Genomic DNA, 16,575 nt, shown 5'->3' with positions numbered 1-16,575 from the left:
ATAGATCCAAAAAGAATATGAAGAGCTTTATTAAAAAAACAAAAACAAAAACAAAAAACACACATAATGAAATCTTTAAACTCAGAAGGAAAACAAAGTGATGAAATTTGATAGGGATGGTGGTGAGAGGCAAAAAAAAAAACTGCTATAATTCAATAAAAAATTTAACTCTGGGGTGTGGTGGTTCGTGCCTGTAATCCCAGCACTTTGGGATGACAAAGCAGGAGGATCATTTGAGCCCAGGAATTCAAGACCAGCCTGGACAACATGGTGAGACTCCATCTCTATAAAAAATACGAAAATTATCTGGGTGTGGTGGCACATTCCTGTAGTCCCGGGTACTTGGGAGGCTGAGGTTGGGGAGTCACTTGGGCCCTGGAATTCAAGGCTGCAGTGAGCTGTGATCAGGACACTGCACTCCAGCCTGGGCAACAGAGTAAGACCCTGTCTCAAAAATAATAGAAATCAAAATTAACTTTGGGCTCCTAGGCAACCAAGGCAAAAGGAGATGCAGAGTAAGGTGGACAGACACATTTGACTTGCTGAAGGGAAGTACACTGATAGATCTGGAAGGAAAAATTCTCTGTTGGAACAAACTCAAGCAGCATAATGTAGACCTTTAAGGGAGTCTGGCAACAAAATATATTTCTTTGAGAGGCTTACAGAAGTTCAACATCAAAGAAAAATCATTAAACTATAATTTATGAAGGCCAAAGTAATGTGGTCTAAGGAAGTAGCCTAATGATCTCACTTGACTCTGGAACAGTTTAGAGCTATGCTGCCCAATAAGGCAGCCACTAAGCCACTTATGGCTATTTAAGTTAAAATTAATTAAATGAAATTAAAAATTCAGTCCCTTAGATGCAGTACTCACATTTCGGGTGCTCAACAGCTACATATGACTAATGGCTACCACACAGGACACAGCAGATATAGAACGTGTCTGTCATCATAGAAACGCTGCTGGCAGACTTTGGTTTAGAGAACTGGACAGTGCTGGTTTAGAGAAGTGAAAAATGTAGATGGTAAATAGTTACACAGGAAACTATGTAACTAAAGTATGATACATCTATACAACAAAACACTATGCAACTATTAAAAAGAGTGAGTTTGGCCGGGTGTGGTGGCTCAAGCCTGTAATCCCAGCACTTTGGGAGGCCGAAATGGGCAGATCACGAGGTCAGGAGATCGACACCATCCTGGCTAACACGGTGAAACCCCGTCTCTACTAAAAAATACCAAAAAAAAAAACTAGCTGGGCGAGGTGGCGGGCGCCTGTAGTCCAGCTACTCAGGAGGCTGAGGCAGGAGAATGGCGTAAACCCGGGAGGCGCAGCTTGCAGTGAACTGAGATCCGGCCACTGCACCCCAGCCTGGGCGACAGAGAGAGACTCCGTCTAAAAAAAAAAAAAAAAAAGAGTGAGTTTGATTTACATGCTGACCAAAATGATACTGTTAGTGATCAAAAAAACCTTTGAGAATAGCATGAGACCCTGATTCTGCTCAAGCCCATGCCAGTACTGTGTGCGTCATACGTGACTTGACAGCACAGCATGTGCACCGACTTGTCAATAACTTGTTAACAATGGTAATGAAGGACTTCTATTTTCTTGGTTATGTATTGTTACAAGGTTTAATTTTCTTTTAGTTAGAGCATTTTTCCAAAAAAAAAAAAGAGAGAGAAGAAAAAATAAACACCCCCCAAAAGAATACAGGCACAGATGCAGATACCAAGTGGTTAACAAGTCCCTTACACTATCAACTGAAACCTCAATTATTTCAAATACTCTGTAAAGGAGCAGAGACGCGGCCCTTAATTCAAAATCGAGGCTATTAGTGAGCACTCTATTAGAGAGTACCAATGCCGCTGGCTGAGAACAGGTATTCAAAGTGTAGATAATAGACGGCTTTTTTTATTCTCCAGAAAATTCAAGAACTTAACTCATAACCTTTGATCTTTTCCATGGAGATGAACCAGAAAAACAAAAGCTCAAAGCTCTCTCCCAGGAAGCAGTTTAACTCATACATATGAAGAGTTAGAATTAAGACAATTCAACACGGCCAAAACTGAATTGAGTCATTTCTCCACCTTATCTCTGTGAATGGTATCACTGCTCATTCAGTTGCCCTCTCTCCCTCTCATCCATCACTCCCCACGAATCACCACACTCTATGAGCATACACCTTACTGTCTCTCACACTCAACTCCTCCCTCACCATGCCTACTGCCTTAGATGGGGCCCTCATTATTTTTTCTAATTAATTACAGTGTGTCCTATCCCTGGCTTCCAAAGCCAACCCCCATTATACAGGCAGAAAAATCTGACACACCTATCTGATTTCACTCCCTTGAATAAAACCCTTCAAAGGCATGCCACTCTTGTTAAAGCAAAAGCAAACATTTTAACACGGTACAGAAGGTTTGGCGTTAAGTCCTGATACTTCTCCAGTAAAACTGGAGATACTTTTATTGGAGAAGTATCAGTATCTCCCGTTCCTTAACTGCCCCTGAAAAACCCAAGCTCCTCCCAAACAGACTGAACGGACTGGGGCTCGGGTCTTACTTCAGCTCCCTCTGTACAGGATGATCTCCCTGATTCTGCCACCCTTCTACCCACCATCACTGCCTAATTCCTGAAACGTCCTTCACCTTCTACCCACCATCACTGCCTAATTCCTGAACGTCCTTCACCTTCTACCCACCATCACGGCTTAATTCCTGAACGTCTTTCGCCTTCTATCCACCATCACTACCTAATTCCTGAACATCCTTCGAAATTTGATTGAAACATTACTTATGGGAAAGTGACTTTTTTACCTCTTGTAAGATCCTGGATATCAAAGTCCCTTATCACCTGTACTATCCATTCCTTTACTAGACTAGCAGCGGCTAGGCAGCAAGGCCCGTATCTTCAACGCCTTAGATATCCTAGTACAGGTTTTGATATCCTACCCTTGGTTCAGGCACAGGAAAGATGCTCACTAAGCGTTTGTGCAATAAATGTTTGTATAATAAATGACCCAGCCCCCCAAATACTCAAAACTAACAACTAATTAAGACAACTATCTAGTTAAGCCCACAAAGACAAAAATCATGGTGTGTCATTTTCATGACTGACCAACATAAATAAATAATACTTGCAAATTAAAACAACAATAAGATACTATACCACTATAAATCGATTAGAATGGCTACAATGCAAAAACACTGACAACACCAAATGCTGACAAGGATATGGAGCAACAGGAACTCTCATTCACTGCTGTCGGCAATACAAAAAGGTACAGGCACTTTGGAGGGCCGTCTGGCAATTTCTCAAAACTAAACGTATTGTGACCATGACATAGCAATCAGGTTCCTTGACATTTACATAAACAAGGTGAAAACCTATGTGCACATAAGAACCTGCATGAGAATGTTTAGAGTGGCTTTATTCCTAACTGCCAAAACTGGAAACAACCAAGAGGCCTTTCAATAGGTGAATGGACAGACAAGCTGCAGTACATCCAGAAAAGAGAATGTTACTCAGTGATAAAGGGAAATGAGCTATCATGCCACAAACAGACATGGAGGAATCTCAAAAGCACAGGATTAAGTGAAAGAAGCCAATCTGAAAAGCCTACATACTGTATGAGTTCAGCTATACGACATTTTGGAAAAAAAGCAAAACTAGAGCCAGTAAAAATACCAGCGATTGCTTGGGGTCTGGAGGGTGGAGGAAGGGATGAACAGGTAGAACAGAGAGGATTTTTAGAGTAGGGAGACTGTTCTATGTGATACGGTAATGGTGGATACATGTCATCATACATTTGTCAAAACCCACAGAATGTACACCACCAACAGTGAACTCTAATGTAAACTATGACCCTCAGGTGGTGATGTGTCAATGTCTGTTCCCTGGCTGCAGCAAATGGACCACTCTGTTGTAAAGTGCCGATGGTGAGGGAGCGTGTGGGGGAGGGATGTAAGAACTCTGTACTTTCCACTCAATTTTGCTGTGAGCCAAAAACTGCTCTAAAAAATAAAGACCACTGAATGAATGAATGACGTAACCATGTACAGACATGCAAGAGACATGGACAGGCAGATCTAATCTTTCTTTCAATGTCCCACTACTATCATTTATATAGTACTTGTTTTCCAACCAAGAATAATGTTCTGTTCCTCAGGAAGGTAAACATATAATCCAAATGAGGGTATGTGCCCATGTCAAGATCTAATATTCGTTCCCATTTAACAATCTGTAATAACTACTTTCTAGAGCAATTTACAGTGCTAGTAATACAATACAAGCCGACTTTATTTCCACCCCACCGACCCCCAAAAAAAGCCTGGGGGAAAAGCTTGATAACATGGAAGCAAAAGGATGGGTAGACGATGGGTTTGTTACCTTTCTCTCTACTTTTATGTCTATTTGAAAATTTTTTCTCCTCTGAACAATGAGAGAAAATTAAAATACATTTTTTTCATAATACATTAAAAAAAATGTATCAGGTTGGGTGCGGTGGCTCATGCCTATGATCACAGTACTCTAGGAGGCCAAGACGGGAGGATCCCTTAAGCTCAGGAGTTCAAGTTCGGCCTGGGCAACATAGTGAAACCCTGTCTCTACAAAAAAAAAAAAAATTTTTTTTTAATTAGCCAGGCATGGTGGTGTGTGCCTATAGTCCCAGCTACATGGGAAGCTGAGGTGGGAGGATCGCTTGAGCCCAAGAGTTTGGAGGCTGCAGTGAGCCATGATCACACCACTGCACTCCAGCCTGGAGACAAAGTGAGACCCTGTCTCAAAAAGTAATAAAAAAGAAAATAAATTTTAAAAGGGTCAATAATATTCATTACTTCAAACCAGCATGCATGGAGTCAATGAAAGCCTATGAAGTATAAGACACTGTTCCAGGAAGCAAGGACACAGCAAAAAGCACAACATACAAAGTTCCCACCTTGTGGAGCTTACATCCTACTAAGTGGGCATCAGAAGAGAAACTTGCGTGGGATTTGAGAACACTGAATCAAAGTAGAGACGGTGTAAGTCCCAGAACTTTCTTATTATTTTCTGTATAAGGTGGGCATTTTAAAAGAATGTAGTCTAAATTTCTGGCTTACTTGTATAAGCTATCTTCTTTTTTAAGGAAAAAACAAAACAGAACAAAAAACAAGAACAGATAATGGCCATGTTAACTAAAGACATCGCCACCTAAGTGACTACACAACCAGGACACTGAAATACTAGGTTTAATTCCCACTCTATCTCATCCAAAATAAGAACGGTAACAAGATCGACTAGGTAAGCACCAAGACGGAGGAAATGCTAGAACCAGGAGACAAGGCCTTTGGTCAACATTGAAGTCAAACTAGCATCTGAATAGGAAGTTGTAATTTATTTTCAAGAAAATGGACATGTCAGATGTAAGACTATTTAAGTAAAAATAAACATCATCTGATATACTAACACAACATATGTCAAATGTGTATCAAATATCTCCATGAAAATTACACAAATTTTTACTCAATCAGAACTGAAATTAACTTTGAAAATGTGACCGGATGCTCAGAAAATTACTTCCTGATTGTCACACATTAATGCTTCTGTATGTCTACTATTCTTGTGATCCAATAAATTGTGATGGGAAATGGGGAGGATATCCTTTGTTGAGAAAAAGGCCACAGATACTGTTACTACCTGAAAGTGTTTAGATTAAAATAGGAAGCCCACATTTCCCCTTTGTAAAGTCACAAACAACTTGTTTGTGTTACAAAAGAATATGTATTAACCACCTGACTTTCATGCCTTGCTTCTCAGTTCACAGTTATGAATATATAACTGAAAAATTATAAAACAGAACTCCACACTTTTTCCCCATAAAATTAGGTCTTTTGCCTTCCATAAGATGTCTTATCTTTCCAGATCTTTCTTACAGGCTTGGGTTTATCATTGTCATACCTTTCTTGGAGAATAAAATTAGGCATATGTTTCTTTTATCCTATTATGAATCAAGACATCTTAAAAATACACATCTTTTGGAGAGGGAGGGAGGGAGGGAGAAAGGGAGGGAGGAACAACTGTTGGATACTATGCTCACTTCCAGGGTGACTGGTTGAATCACACCCTAAACCTCAACATCACACAATATACCCATGCAACAAAACTATACGTGTATCTCCTGAATCTTAAAAAAAGGTTAAATTTATAAAAAATAAAAATTAAAAATTAAAAATATATATCTGAATTCAAATTTGAACTCAATTTAAAGTAAATCATGTTTTTCATTCAAATTTGTCTTTTTCCTCCTTTTAGAAGCTCTGAAAGGCGAGTGCTTCACTGTCTCCCATCGTCTGACAGGTCTTCCCATACCCTCAAACAATGAAAACTTTCTTCTTCAGGCCAACGTCCTATCATTTTCTGTACCTCATACAAGGTACCTTTCTTGCATGATCCTACTCTTTTCCTAGATCCTAAAATCATGCCTTCTCTAGATGGTGCCTGGGAACACAATTCTTGAATTCGTTTCTGAGCTTTCTCCAACTCACCCCCACTAGAAGAAATAACAAACATAGGTACACTCCGCACATGAAGAGCCCGAAAACAGCCCCGTCACTGTGCCATCCTGACATTCTCCACTCCCATTCACACGTGGAGTCACTGCCAACATTCTACTTAACCTTTATTCCTTTCACGTACAGTTGACTGAAACGGCTCTTTTTGTTAATAGATGCTGCTGCTAAGCACCATCTCACCCATTCTGCTAATTATATTTTCAAAATCATTCCCCTTCTCCTACTCTATCCACTGCATTAAGTATTTCTGAAGTTTAATTTCACTGGTTTAATCTCTCGTATAAAGATGAGGTTCTAAAGTCAAGCAGATAAGACTAAATGGAATATAAGCAAACCTAAACTTGAAAGGCCCATCAGAATATTTCCCTCTGGTGTTAGAATAGGACCAGATACAGCAGGAGATTTGCACCTGGTGACTATGCCATACCGAAAAAATCCCGTGTTTAAATGACCAGAATCACACTCAGTGTAGTGCTGCCACGAGAGGTATTAGGAAACAACAGATTTAAGCAACCCTTTTCAAATAGTCTTCCTCATCTCAACCAAGAACACAAAAATAACAGAGTAACTGTTTTCTCAATTCTCCCAACAATAATCCATCACTGGAGCCAGCCTAAATGCATGGGAGAGAAGGTAACTGATCACATGAACTGGACGCTTTAGGGAATTAGGAACACGTTCTCTCAGTTGAGAAAGGCCCTCCCATCTCAAGTTTAGTCCAGGACATATGCCCCCTGAGTGAATGGACAGCCACATAAGTGAAACTGCCTAAGAGTGTGAACATGCTCTCTTGCTCACTCCACCTCTCCCCTACATACACCTCCCTCCCTCCCCCTCCCGACCCCTACACCTCCAGCCTCCAACATCTTGAAGGGCTTTTATTGAAACTGATGTAAGCTAAATGAGCTTCTGACAGAATTTCACTTTAAATCCAATCAGTAGCCACTAAAATATCCCAAATGCAAAGAAAATGTAAAAGACATGTTGGCAAGAATGTCTCTGACTAGTGAAATTTATAGGTTTTTTTCATCTTTTTCTGATATTTATGTATTTCCAAAAATAACTATATTACTTTATATTCATACAGAAATATATTTTTTAATAATTTCCAAGAGTTTAATAAAGAGAAATATTTAGTGGGAAAAAAACAAGATATGAAACCATATTAACAAAGTTTCAGATTAAATATTGAAAAAATATAGCAAAATGTTAATGTTTGTCTTTAGGCGGTGGAATTTAGGGTATTTGAGTTTTCTTCTACTCATCTGTGTTTGCCATATTTTCTGCAAAGAGTGTGCCTTGATGATATAATCGGGGAAAATGAACTTCATTTTAAAAAATCAGATTTCTGGCCGGGCATGGTGGCTCACGCCTGTAATCCCAGCACTTTGGGAGGCCAAGGCAGGCGGATCACAAGGTCAGGAGATCGAGACCACAGTGAAACCCCGTCTCTACTAAAAATACAAAAAATTAGCCGGGCGCGGTGGCCAGTGCCTGGTGCCTGTAATCGCAGCTACTCAGGAGGCTGAGGCAGGAGAATGGCGTGAACCCGGGAGGCGGAGCTTGCAGTGAGCCGAGATTGCGACACTGCACTCCAGCCTGGGCGACAGACTGAGACTCCATTTCAAAAAAAAAAAAAAAAATCAGATTTCTTATACAAACAACCAGATGTTATCACTGTTTTCTGTTTCAACAGTCAATGGCAAAACTAATGGCACAACAGACCTCTCTCAATCTATATCTTACGCCATCATCAGACTAAACAATCTCAAATCATGTCTTCAGTCATTTTCCTTGCTCACATTCACAAGTTTGTCACAATCTTTTCCTGTAATTGTACAGCTTTATTTTGCTCAACACAATATTCCCTTCTAAAAGCTACATAAAAGTCCATGCTCACATAATGCCATAATTATTATTTTTTTCCCCTCAGTCTCCTGAGTGACAAAGACTACAGGTGCATGCCACCATGCCCAGCTAATTTTTTAAAACATTTTGCAGAAAGAGGGTCTCACTATGTTGCCCAGGCTAGCCTAGAAATCCTGGCCTCAAGTGATCCTCCTGCCTCAGCCTCGCAAAGTACTGGGATTACAGGCATGAACCACCATGCCCAGCTCAATGACTTAATTTTATCCAAATACTCTTTGGCATGGACTCCACGAATTCTGTTCATTACAAGAAATCAGTTGAACAGGAGAAATGACTGAATGTGTATATCCATTCTACATAAATGCCTTAAAATATTATTCCTCTTTTGTTGCTCAAGAAACTAGTGCTTGGAGAGAATAAGTAACTCATTCAAGGTCACAACATTTACAAATGGCAAAGCTGGTATTCAAACTCGGGTCCAACCAATTCCAAAGTCTAAGTTCTTTCTACTATGCAATGTGGAATGAAGAAATGCCTTTTAGATCCAGCTGTCACCAACTTGCCATTTGACCTTAAGACAGTAACTTACTTCCTCAGCTACAAATTAAGGGCTGGACTAGATGACTTGGAGATCCCTTCTATGTCTGATGGTCTATGCTCCAAAGCTTCCCCTTTCCTTTAAGGCACACTGAAAAATCCTTTAGTGTGGACGAGATTTCAGCAACGACTTTCCCGTTTACGTTCTGTCTGGAACATTGTTTGTAGGCTGATAAATTCCTAGGGAAGAGTTTTCTTTTCATCTGACACTACCTTCACAATAAAGAGAGTATGTTGCTACTGGTACTATAAAAGAGCAATTTCTAGCAAAATCACATCTGTCACTATTTCTAATAGCGCTCTGCTTAAACATGCACTTTAGATCAAAGTGTGATCTGTCATTTTTAGGATCCTACATGGACACTAACAGATTCAGGGCCGTTTCAACATACACTAATGGGGCAAAGAGATCTCTTACTGGGGACTTCTCCAGAATATCAATTTAGTACACATAAATGATCCTACATTGTTGGCTTTGAACTGAAATATATCAAATGGACCAATCATGGTCCTGATTCAAACCCAAATCTTAGGGAATGGCATGTACAGCACTCCCAGTAACTCCAGTTAAAAGCACAGGGAGAAAAACAAAAGGCATTATTTTCAATCTTTAAAACATATAATAAGGCTGTCGTACTCTCGATGCGAAGCCAACTTTTGCACAAATTGCAAAAAAGTTAAGACAAAAGTTAAATGCCCTTGCTTTCATATTCTCCTTTTGGATTTTTATAGGAAAAAAAGTTTAATTAACCTATCTTCTTAACAGAATCACTATTAAATCTTTTGGACAAGATATTACTTTTAAAAATCCGTTGGCACTCCCAAACACAACTATTGCATCATACCATCATTCTCAGATGTGGCTGATTAGAAGGCACTGTCAGAGCCAAAGAACTGATGCTAATCCTACTGTATAAAAATTATACTCTGGCACACATGAACCATGTTATCCCTTTCTGTATTTTTTTATTTATTTTTAGATGGAGTTTCGCTCGTTTGCCCAGGCTGGAGTGCTATGGCGCAATCTCGGCTCACTGCAACCTCCGCCTCCTGGGTTCAAGCAATTCTCCTGCCTCAGCCTCCCCAGTAGCTGGGATTACAGGCATGTGCCACCACACCCAGCTAATTTTGCATTTTTAGTAGAGACAGGGTTTCTCCATGTTGGTCAGGCTGGTCTCGAACTCCCGACCTCAGGTGATCAGCCCGCCTCGGCCTCCCAAAGTGCCTTTCTACATTTTAACTGTAGTGGTAGAAAAGGGCAAATGCAAAATTTCAATCTGGCATAAGTACAGTCAAGAAGCACTGCAAACCAGCCATGGTCAAAGTATACAACCATTATTGAAGACGCTCCAAATTGTAGTAATCAGGTCACTCTCACATGTGTGCTCACTAATTTTTCAACACCCATTAAGTGAGGGCCTACAGTGTGATAGGCACTGCTTTAAGTGCTGAGGATATAATAGGGAAAAAGACAAAATAATGTCCCTGCATTCATGTCTTACATTACAATGGGGAAAGATAGACATAAAGAAGTAAATAACTGAAGAGAAAATATTTCAGGGCTCATGAGTAATATGGTCTCTGTCACAGCTACTTAACTTTGCCATTATAGTCAGAAAGCTGCATAGGTAATACATAAATGAATGGGCTCACTGTGTTTCAATAAAACTTCATTTACAAAAACAGCTGGTGTTTAGTTTCCCAAACCCCAGTCTAGAGTACATCCTGCAAGATCATCTGATTCTCATTCTATGGGACCTATTTTACAACTCTGCAAATTGTAGGTAACTGGAAACAATGCAAAATAATTGTCTATAGGCATGCAAATGAATTACGTCTGGTGGACAGTTTATACCTTTGGAAAAGGCCCAAAATAGTCCAAAATAGACCACTTTGTGTTTACTTGCACATTCCCAATTCAATATAACTTTATTCCATGTAAATTTGTCCTTTTTTACACTTCTCCTTTTAAAAGTTAAATTAAAATTTTACCTTTTGATTTAACCATAGGCCTGGTTCCCTCATTTAATTTACAGGTTAAATTAAAATGTGAAATTTTTAAATTTTTAAATATTATTAAAAAAAACAATAGAAACAGTGTCTTGGTATGTTGCCCAGGCTAGTCTGAAACTCCTGTGCTCAAGTGATCCTCCCACCTTAGCCTCCTAAAGTGCTGGGATTACAGGTGTGAGCCACCACACTAGGCTTAAATTAAAAATTTTAACATGTATTTATCTCATATCTATATGAGAATCATGATTTCATGTTTTGGGGAAGTTATCTTTTAGCAGTTTTGGAGGTCTCACTGCGATACCTGATGGACTCACCCGTCAGAACCAGGAAAACTTCCTCACCACAGTGCACCATACTTGGACTCCTTAAATCCAAGCACCGTTTTCCTTGGCTCGCAGGCGTGAATCCAAAGGAAGAGTAGAACTTGGCTGTGTCTGTCTTTCTTTTTTATTTTATTTATTTATTCAGTTATTTTTTTGAGACAAGGTCTCACCATGTTGCCCAAGCTAGATTTGAACCAGGCTCAAATGATTTGCCACTCCTGAGTAGCTGGGATTACAGGTGGGTGCTGCCGCAAAAAGCTCTAATTTTAAATGTCTTATCTAATAATGCTTATCTAATATATAATTGATATATTAACAATACATTAATATGCCATAACATTGGTACTAATTATATATTGATATATTAATATACAGCCCATAAGTTATTCCCCATTTATGGTGGCAGTGGCTGGGGATTTGGTTTAACAGTCTGACCATTTGGTCAGATCTTTATAAATAGATTAATGCTTTATAGAGATATATTCTCTGTTGGGTGAGAAGAAAACAGAGAATCTGATTCTTTAGTCTCTTTCTGCTGTTCTATTATGTAAGACTTTTCAAGTTGTAAGCAAACTAATGAGCCACTGGAAGGTTTTAAGCAGAAGAGTAACACAATCGGATTTATATTTGTTTTGTTTATATATGTGTGTGTGTGTGTGTGCGTGCGTGTATAATTATTATTTTAAGCAACAGGGTTTTGCTCTGTCACCCAGGCTGGAGTGCAGCAGCATAGTCATAGCTTACTGTAGCCTCAAACTCCTGGGCTCAAAGGATCTATAGGTGCACGCCACCACACCTGGTTACTTTTTAAAACTTTTTGTGAAATGGGGTCTCACTATGTTGCCCAGGCTTGTTTCAAACTCCTGGGCTCAAGCAATTCTCTTGCCTCAGCCACCGAAAGCACTAGTATTACAGGTGTGAGCCACAGCACTGAGCCTGTTTTGTTTATATTTTTAATATTTTATATCAGTCTGGCTGTTACATGGAAAACAGGTTACAAGAGAGACAAAAGCAGAAGCAGAAAGATCAGTTATGGCCATTACAGTAATCCAGAGGCCTGATGGAAGAGAAGCACTGAGAAATGGCTGGATGTGCAACAAAATCTGCAAACAGCCAATGGACTGGATGAGGAGGCATGAAGTGGAAAGGAGAGGTAACAAGGATGGCTCCTGTGCTCTGAGCCTAGACAGCCGAGTGAGCAACAACAGGGCTTCAGCTGAAATGGAGACCCTGGCAGGTGCGGTGCAGGTGGGGAGCTGGATCAGAAGTTCTCATGTAGACACATTAAACAGGATGTGCTGTTAGACATTCAAGTGAAGAAGCCGAGTAGACTGGTGGATATGTACCTCTGTAGCTCAGAGGGAAGGCTGGAGAGGGAAAACTGGATGTCATTAACACACAGCTGTTATATAAAGCCTGGGCATAAACAAGCTCCCTGGGAGAGAATATAAATAAAGAAGAGACAAGGACTAAGTCCTAGGGCTCACTAACATTCAGAGGTAAGGGGAGAGAGGCAAGATCCAAAGTCTAGGATGTTATCAGCAGGAGGAGGAGCCAGTGAAGACGGAAAAGAGGTAACTCGATGAAAGAAGGAATCCCAGGGGAATGTGGCCTTCTAGAAGTTGGGCACAGAGTTTTAAGGAAGCCTGGTCAACTGTGTTTCTAAATACCACTTGGAGATAAAGTAAAATGATCTGCATATGAGACGTATGTTCAAGGAGAAACGGGGGCTGACTGTACACATGCCTGTCCAGGAAAAGCAATACAGGCTGAGTAGCCTTTTTCTAAAATGCTTGAGATCAGAAGGGTTTTAAATTTTTGATTTTTTTTTTTTTTTTTGCTTTTGGAATATTTGTATAAAAATAATGAGGTATCTTGGGATGAGACCCAAGTCTAAACATGAAATTCATTTATACTTCATATACACTTGATATACACAGACTGAAGGTAATTTTATACCTTTAAACATTTTATATTTTTAATAATTTTTGGCAGGAAACAAACTTTAGGTTAAGTCCTCATGTTTGGATTTTCCACTTGTGGAGTCATGCTGGCACTCAAAAGAGTTTTAAATTTTGGAGCGTTCGCATCTCAGATTTTTGGATTATAGAGGCTCAACCTCTGCCTTCTCCATTGGCCAACATTCTCTCTGCTGTTCTCTCGTTTCCAGAGATTGTGGGACAAATATTGTCATTCACTATTTTGCCCTAGATACGTGCTATGATCTTAAGACAAAGAAAACCCCAAGTCTCCAACCCTGCAATTCAAATTTAAGATGAAGGTGGGGGAGATTTTCACAAATCTATACATAATATCTACATAAAAGAAGGGGGCTCATAAAATATCTATATAAAGAGACTGATACGAAGTGCCTGACCCTTGACTTAGGGAAAATGCTCAGGAAGCCACCAACTCTGCTGCCTTCCTTCAGAGCACTTAGTCACAGATCTGTCTATCATCACCCCCTTGCCTAGATTGTAAGCTCACAAGGGCGGTGAGTGTACAATAGAGAATACGCTGGTTTTCTTCACCAAGATATTCCTGCAGCCTAGCACCCTACTCAGTATATCCTTACTGAACAAATACAAGACTTGTTGGTCTCCTACATTTACTAATATAGGAAGACAAAATAAAAATATTAATAGATAAAAGAGCAAAACACTCATCTATCTAGGAATTACATTTATTTTTTATTTTTTTTAAGACAGAGTCTGTGTCACCCAGGCTGGAGTGCGGTGGCACGACCTCAGCTCACTGCAACCTCTGCCTCCCGGACTCAAGTTATTCTCACGCCTCAGTCTCCCAAGTAGCTGGGATTATAGGTGTGTGCCAAAGCATGCCCAGCTATTTTTTTGTATTTTAATAGAGACGGGGTTTCGCCTTGTTGGCCAGGCTAGTCTCGAGCGATCCACCTGCCTCGGCCTCCCAAAGTGCTGGGATTACAGGTATGAGCCACTATGCCTGGCCTATCTAGGAATTTTTGACACTTATTTTCAAGATATTGTCAAATCTACTGTTAAACTAAAACAACATATACTCTGGATAGCTGATAAAATACGGCATCTTTGGCTGGGCACGGTGGCTCACACCTGTAATCCCAATCCCAACACCCTAGGAGGCCGAGGCAGGAAGACTGCTTGAGCCCAGGAGCTGGAGACCAGCCTGGGCAACATGGTGAAACCCTGTCTCTACAAAAAAACAGAAACAAAAAACAAACAAAATTAGCTGGGCGTGGTTGCATATACCTGTAGTCCCAGATACTTGGGAAGCTGAGGTAGGAAAATCACCTGAGCCCAGAAAGTTGTAAGGCTACAGTGAGCCATGATCACACCAATGCACTATACCCTGGGAGACAGAGTGAGACCCTGTATTAAAAAAAAAAAAGATATTTTCTTAATGAAGCTGAGGAGTAAGGTTGTGTTCTTAAGACTCTGGAAAATTATGCCAAAACACACCAGAATAGTAATGTTTCAAATACTGAACTTGAAAAAAGATACCATCTATGAAGAAGGTCACATAGGGATGATTAAAAAGTATCCATAAGTACACCTCTCTAATAGACAACAGTCACTGACATAGTCATGGAGTTTAGAACTAGACTAACAAATTCAATTCACCACAGACAGAAGTTAAAATTGTTTGCACCTAAATTTGTTTTTGTCACAAAACCTCTTAGAGGCTGGGTGTGGTAGCTCACAACTGTAATCCTAGTACCTTGGGAGGCCCAGGCAGGTGGATCACTTGAGGCCAGGAGTTCGAGACTAGCCTGGCCAACACAGCAAAACTCCATCTCTACTAAAAATACAAAAATTATCCAGGTGTGGTGGTGCGCACCTGTAAGCCCAGCTACTTGAGAGGCTGAGGTAAGAGAATTGCTTGACCCAGGAGGCGGAGGTTTACTGTACTACTGCACTCTAGCCTGGGCCACAGAGCAAGACTGTCTCAAAACAAACAAACAAACAAAAAACACTAAAACCAAAAACCCTTACAGAAAAAAACCCGATAAAAAGACTATAATATCTATTTTTATTTCTTCATTGAGCAAGAAAAAAATCTGCCAGACTCCAAATACCCATATTTACTAGAAAAATTTCCATGCCATTTCCCTAAAACTGACTTCCCAATGCTATAATGATTTCAAAAGCATCTCCCTGACAACCCCTAAAACTCTGCAGCACGCACTGCCTTGTCATCTTTATGGGAGAAGCAGCACAGATGTCTGCCCTAGCCCAGTGACGGAAGCCCCGAGGAGATACCAGCGCTGAACTCTGCGAAGGCATCAGAAGGCCTCAGCTCTGCGGGGAGTGTGCTACCCACTCAGCTGACAAGCTTAGAAGCATTCACTAAACAACCTTTTATTACATTCCAAAAATTTTGGCTTCTAAAACTTTTGTGCATTTCCTTTGGTTTGCATGCCTCTGTGAAGTTGTGTTGTGTGTATTTTTGAGGTCTTATGCTTCTCAACATAGTCTCCTCTATTTGCAAAGACAGCGTGTTGTGGGTTTATGAACTGCTGGATAAGTTCAGTGCTATTCTGAACAGACGCAGAAGCACTAGTGCAAGTTAGAAGGATTCTTCATGTTTTTAATACTGCCTCATTTGCAGGCTCCAAGAGTACTTTCCAAGTTTTAAATTAAATGGTAAATGTTAAAATATTTAATCAGTGTTTTATTTTAAATAGTCAAAATATTTTAATAGAAATAATATAGGAGTTTTTTCCTAAGAAAATGTTTGAAAATAAAATACCTGTCCAGGTGCAGTGGCTCACACCTGTAATCCCAACATTTTGGGAGGCCAATGTGGGAGGATCGCTTGAGGCCAGGAGTTTGAGACCAGCCTTGGCAACACAGCGAGATCCTCTCTCTACAAAAAAACAGCATAAAAATTAGCTGGGCTTGGTGGCACATGCATGTAGTCCTACCTACTCACAAAGCTGAGGCAGGAGGATGCTGGAGCCCCAAAGGATGAAGCTGCAGTGAGTTATGATCACGTCACTGCGCTCTAGCCACGGTGACAGAGCGATACCCTCCCTCATTCAAAAATAAAATAAAATAAATAAAATTAAAAAGTACCTAACTGCCATTCTTGAAAGCTGGGTACAGTGATGTATTTATTATTTATAACATCTTAAATATTGACATTTTAAAAAGAAAAAGCCGGGCGCGGTGGCTCAAGCCTGTAATCCCAGCACTTTGGGAGGCCGAGACGGGCGGATCAC

The 16,575-nt window shown here is 40.2% G+C and overlaps 1 protein-coding gene across 15 annotated transcripts in view; it reads right to left on the bottom strand.

Annotated features, from left to right (window-relative positions):
- Nucleotides 1-16,575, bottom strand: part of NOL10 (nucleolar protein 10) — a 114,890-nt gene that overhangs the window by 49,289 nt on the left and 49,026 nt on the right. For 2 of the 15 annotated variants that reach the window (XR_012422679.1, XR_012422678.1), the window contains exon 15: nt 875-996. The exons of 12 other annotated variants lie outside the window; for them this stretch is intronic. Coding sequence is in view for 1 of the 3 variants with exons in the window: in XM_074012362.1 (XP_073868463.1) it covers nt 1,229-1,396 (168 nt within the window). In the remaining 2 variants the exon portion in view is untranslated. Of the gene's footprint in view, nt 1-874; nt 997-1,123; nt 1,397-16,575 lie in introns of those variants that run through there. One more of the 15 variants, XM_074012362.1, reaches the window with a different exon arrangement.

Source organism: Macaca fascicularis, chromosome 13 (assembly GCF_037993035.2).
Source record: "Macaca fascicularis isolate 582-1 chromosome 13, T2T-MFA8v1.1".
Classification (NCBI taxonomy): Eukaryota; Metazoa; Chordata; class Mammalia; order Primates; family Cercopithecidae; genus Macaca; species Macaca fascicularis.
Note: the sequence above shows the minus strand (reverse complement) of the source record. Positions and strands in the feature narration are given on the sequence as shown.